The 5,443-nt window shown below is 32.2% G+C and overlaps 1 protein-coding gene across 1 annotated transcript in view; it reads right to left on the bottom strand.

Moving 5' to 3' along the window:
* The window catches only part of Scp2 (sterol carrier protein 2), a 179,510-nt gene that overhangs the window by 146,041 nt on the left and 28,026 nt on the right, over positions 1-5,443 (bottom strand). Inside the window, exons 3-5 of the mRNA XM_003460957.5 lie at positions 4,502-4,573; positions 1,560-1,691; positions 7-71 (exon numbers count right to left, since the gene is read on the bottom strand). Of these exons, the coding sequence (XP_003461005.1) occupies positions 7-71; positions 1,560-1,691; positions 4,502-4,573 (269 nt within the window). The remainder of the gene's footprint in view (positions 1-6; positions 72-1,559; positions 1,692-4,501; positions 4,574-5,443) is intronic.

Here is a 5,443-nt window from a genome sequence, read left to right as displayed (position 1 = left end):
ACCTACTTTTATTCCAATGGATCCCTTCTCCATCTTCTCAAACCCCAGAGCCAAAGCACAATTTGCCAAACCTTAAAGGAAAATATAATTATTTTCAAAATTCAAATTCCCAGACATCCAACAAAATACTATAAATATTTCAACTTAAATACATATGTCATGAATAGGAACAAATTTCCTATGATGAAGGTTAACAGTATGAATATCTAAAATATACCAATAAAAAGCATGTCAATTTCTATAAAATGCAAAAGTAGTTTATAATCCTATAAAGTTTTCAATCAATGAAAAGTACAGAGAAATTTTTATATGCTTCTAAACAAGAGGAAGAAAAATCAAGGTGTTTAATTCTTCCCTTGATTCTCAATATGCTAATAAAATTTTTTATCAATGTGGAAATGTTTTCAAAAGACAAATATAAAAAGCAAGTTTTGATTTTTAAAACATTTTTTAAAAGATTCCAATCGAAATCTTAACGGAACTGTTTTTGGAGGAAGGGAACATCTATAAGTGATGCTAAAGTTCAACTGAAGAGCAAAACATGACAAATTTGCCAAAATTTTTGTTTAAAAAATGAAAGGAAAAATAGTGAAGAGAAAGGAAGGGCACTAGCTTTGTCAAACTGTAAAATCTCAAAACTCCAAGAATTAAAACACTGAAAAATGAAATTGTAATCAATGATCAAATCAGTGAAACAAAGGAGATGGCCTAATAAAAGGCCTTAGCATATTAAAAACTTAGCATCTGATACAGATCTGAAACAACTGAAAACATGGTCACAAAGAATTGTCCAAAAATGTTTACAGCAGCATTATTTATAGTAGCAAAAAAAAATCCCACAGAAACAGCAATGTCCACCGATGATGAACAGATAAAGAAAATATGGCTTGCTATACAACAGAATATTTGTCCATTAACTGCTGATAAATGCTACCATACAACGCAAGTGAAAGAAGTCACAAAATGCCATGCATTGTATGTTTCAGTTCATAGAAATGTTCAGAATACAAAAATTCATAGAAACAGAAAGATTAGTGACTGCGGGAGACTGGGGAATAGGGAGAATAGTGACAGCTGGTCAGAACAGGGTTTCTTTGTGGGTGAGAAAAGAGTTCTATAATCAGATGATGATAGTTGTACAATTCTATGAATATAATTTTAAAAAACACTAAATTATATAACTTGAAAAGATAAATTTCATAGTATTTGAATTATATCTCAATAAACTTTTTTTTCTCTGACATACTGGTGTTTGAACCCAGGGCCTACACACTGAGCCATATCCTCCATCCATCCAGCTACCAATTTATCTACTTAGTCATTAAAGACAGAGTCTAAGTTGCTGCCCAAGATGGGTTTGAATTTGAGATACTCCTGCCTTATCATTCCAGAGTATTAAAATTACAAGCATGTGCCACCACACCCAGGTAAAAATAAAGCTTTTTTAAAAAAGAAATACATTAGAAAGCAGACTCTCTAATGATAATATGGAGAAATGATGAAAAGTGGCAATAACCCCACATCTATTGAAGTACACTAGAAAAATGAGCATTTCTCACCTCCCCGAATCAGCTGCCGGGCCATAAACAAAGCAGTAGAACCAGAAGAGCAGTTATTGTTGACATTGATTATAGGAATTCCAGTCAGTCCCAAACTGTGATAGATAGCTCTCTGCCCAGAGGTAGAGTCACCTACAAGGAAAAACAAATAAAAAATTAATACCTACAACATAGGAATCCGGGAGCCTATGCCCAGCGCCCAATATGAGCAGGACAGTAAATTCACTGTTGACAACTTACCCAAAAACACACAGAGTACTAAGCATTATTCATTCTGAAAATACAAAATTTTATAAAATCAAAGACCACATATATAACTTCTTTACAAACCACAAGAAGGAGCAAGCAGGTCAGTCTGGTGAGAGCTATGTGACAAAGAAAGCACGAACACTTGACAATCTGATATAAATTTTAAAAAGCACACCAATTGATTAAAGACCATTATTTTTCATATATATATTCTACAACTTCATCTGGATGCAGTGGGACACACCTGTAGCCCCAACTGAGGGAAGGATCACTTAAGTCCAAGTTCAAGACCACCTGAACAATAGCATGATCTTGTCTCAAAAAAAGACTTTACTACTTCAAAAAAGTTTAAAAGATCCTGTATGCCAAGGTAGTACAAAAAAAAAAATATGATCCACATTGAGTAACACGTCATTCCTTTTCCTCAGTAATATAACCACCAAAGTAGAAATGCTAGAGCAAGCCAGCACACCTATAGAATTCTAGGGCTCGGATAGCTGAGGCAGGAAGATCACCCCAAGTTCAAGGCCAGCCTGGGCTATACAGTGAGTTCTAGGCAAGCTTGGAATACATGGCAAGAGCCTGGGTTAACCCCTGTCTTCTACAAAAAAATAAAATAAAATAAAATGTAGCAGCGAGAAGATGGAACATCTAAAAGTTCAGATTCATCAAGGAGTCTTCAGTAGAAACAGCAAGGTTCGGAATGTCCTTTTGGAAACCTGCATTCTGCATCCCTTCACAGAACTCTTCCTTTCTAAAACTCTCTTGGTATCTTGAGGTCTCAAGGGAATGAATGTTAGATATGCATAAGATTCATCTGCAGTAACACTGCAAAACTTTAGTATCATTTAATATTTATGGTATCTTCATAATAACTAGAAATTAGAAATAACTTAAAATGCTCAAGAAAAAGATATCCTATTACTATTACTATTAGAAGACCCTCAAAAAAAGAATACCATAAAATCATTAAAAATATTGTAAGGGAGTGGGAGAAATAGAGAGACATTAGTCAAAGGATATAAACTTTCAGTTAAAACATGAACAAGTTTTAGAGATTTAATGTATAACATGGGTGGTCAGAGATAAGCTAATTAATTTGATCATGATAATCATTACATGACGTATGCATACATCAGATCATGCACTATATCCTGAAAATATTCAGTCTTTAACAATAAAAACATTTTACAGGGCCAGGGATTTAGCTCAGCAGCATAAGCACCTGCCTGGCAAGCGTGAGGTTATGCGTTCGATCCCCGGTACCAAAAAAAAAAAATTAACATTTTACATTCTATAAATGAAATTGCATCCTAAATAGCCATTAAAAGAGGATGGGTTAAATGAATTATAATATACTTATTCAACAGTATACTAAAAAAAAAAAAAAAAAAAAAAAAAAGACCAAAGAAGCTCTTTAAGATAAAATTTGGAAGTTGTGAAGAACAACTAAGCAAAAAAAATCAATATACAAAATGCTGCTTATGCTACACTACCATGTATAACAAACCAAGGATAAGGAGAAATTATATATCTACATGCACTTATTTGTACACGCATAGTGTACCTCTGGAAAGATACACTAGAAACTGGGGTAAGTACTATAGTTGTAAGGATTAGGCTTTTAGTTTGCTATACAAATTGTATAAGAATAAGATCTTTCTAGGTATGGTGGTACACACCTGTAATTCCAGCACTCAGGAGATTGAGGCAGGTGAACTGCCATGAGTTCGAGGCTAGCCTGAGCTGCGCAAGCAAATTCAAGGCCAGCCTGCACTACAAAATGAGATCCTATCTATAAAAAAAAGGCTTTCCTCTATGTAATCTACTATATAATGTTCTGTACTTTGAATCACATTAAAATTTAAGTAATTATAAAAGAAACAAATGAAAAATGCTGTTATAACAGAAGACTTAATGACTTGGCAAATGAAAAACACAGATTATAAAAATGTCTAATAGGATCTTATCTTTTAATCCTGCAGGCATTATCCCAGTACTCAGTAGCCTGAGACATGAGGATCTTGAGTTCAAGCTACAAAATAAGTTCATGAGATGATACTGAGACCTTGTCTCAGAAAGAGAAGAAAGATAGAAGGAAAAGAAAAAGAAAAGAAATTTCTGTGTACACACATATTCAACCACACATACTGTCTAACAGATATATATCGATAAATGAAAATAGCATGTGTACTGGGATTAGTGGTAACTTGTTTCTTTGTGTGCTTTTTGTGGCTTTTTAAAATTTTAATTAAAATTAATTTAATTAATTTAATTTTAATTAACTAAATTAAAATTAAGATTAAATTTGTTTTTAATTAGAAAATGTTTAATGAAAAATTTTGTTAGATACAAAAGTCAACAATACAAATTTAAAGACAACAAAGACAAAATTTATCTGCTGAACCATAACTTTAATAATTTAAAGATATCCTTACACAATAGAATTATGGGTAATTCTTCTCATTTTAAAGATCAAAAATGTTTTTAAAATTTTTCTCATCTTTGATAATACAATAATGGAAAAAATAAATAAATTACACGTGGTCAACACACAAAGGAAACCTATGAATGATGAGAATAAACTTCTGAACTCTTGAGTTTTGAGGTTAAAATTGACAATCACCTTTGCACTGTTTATGAGTCACACCTAAGTTTAGAGGAATAATTTTAAAACACAGTTTACTACATACCAAAAACGTAGCTAACACATGCATGCTCCACTGCTGAATAAGGGATCTGAGCATCTGCTAAAGCCTTCTGACCTATAAAAACAAAAAGTTTTTTTAATCAAAAAGTACTTTAACCACAAAGATAAATCTAAAGCATTGTGAATAAATAGATGAACCTGAAAATATGTTATAATGTTAATTAAGTTGGACACACAAGCTCAAATACCATAAGGCTTTTTTATGAGAAACTCTATATATTTGTATATACAAAGGAACAGCAAAATACAAGAGATAAATAGGAAGTAGAGATTCAAATACTTCTCCAAATTATATATTCCATTGTTTTAAAACTATTGCAATATATATGTTAATTAGTTTCATTTATACTAACAGTTTATTTTAATTAATTGAACAGCAAGTGTAGGTTATTTGGTTCTCTCTTGTAAGAATCTTTTTGGTTTATGTCTTGTAATGAATATTACTTTGAAGATAACAATAGTGTAATAAACTATTGTTTATTCTCTTATTATTCGGTGATGAAAATGTGTTCTATTTTTTTCACAAAAAGAAAAGTATGTTAGGTATTTGCTGTAGATAAATAAAAATTAAGTGCAGAGTTTTCTCAGATTATATTTACCTACGTCTATATTCAATTCAAATGAAAAGCAATCATTTTTCTCTAAGCTACTGCATCATTTTTCCACAGCTTCTTTTTAATACTTAACATTTTTTGTCCCAGTTGCACATCTAACTGCAGTTACATTAAATCCTTAAGTGCCTTAAAGCTACTCAGTGGTTAGGGGCTGGGGATTTAGCTCAGCGGCATAAGTGCCTGCCTTGCAAGCAGGCAGTCACGAGTTCGATCCCTGGTACTGATAAAAAAGAAAAAGACAAAAAAAAAAAAAAAAAAAAAAGCTACTCAATGGTAAGGTGCTTGTCTTGTTTTCCTGCGGTTCCATCACA

The sequence above is a fragment of the Cavia porcellus genome, unplaced genomic scaffold (genome assembly GCF_034190915.1).
Source record: "Cavia porcellus strain 051 isolate PalLab524CR breed Dunkin Hartley unplaced genomic scaffold, mCavPor4.1 scaffold_25, whole genome shotgun sequence".
Classification (NCBI taxonomy): domain Eukaryota; kingdom Metazoa; phylum Chordata; class Mammalia; order Rodentia; family Caviidae; genus Cavia; species Cavia porcellus.
Note: the sequence above shows the minus strand (reverse complement) of the source record. Positions and strands in the feature narration are given on the sequence as shown.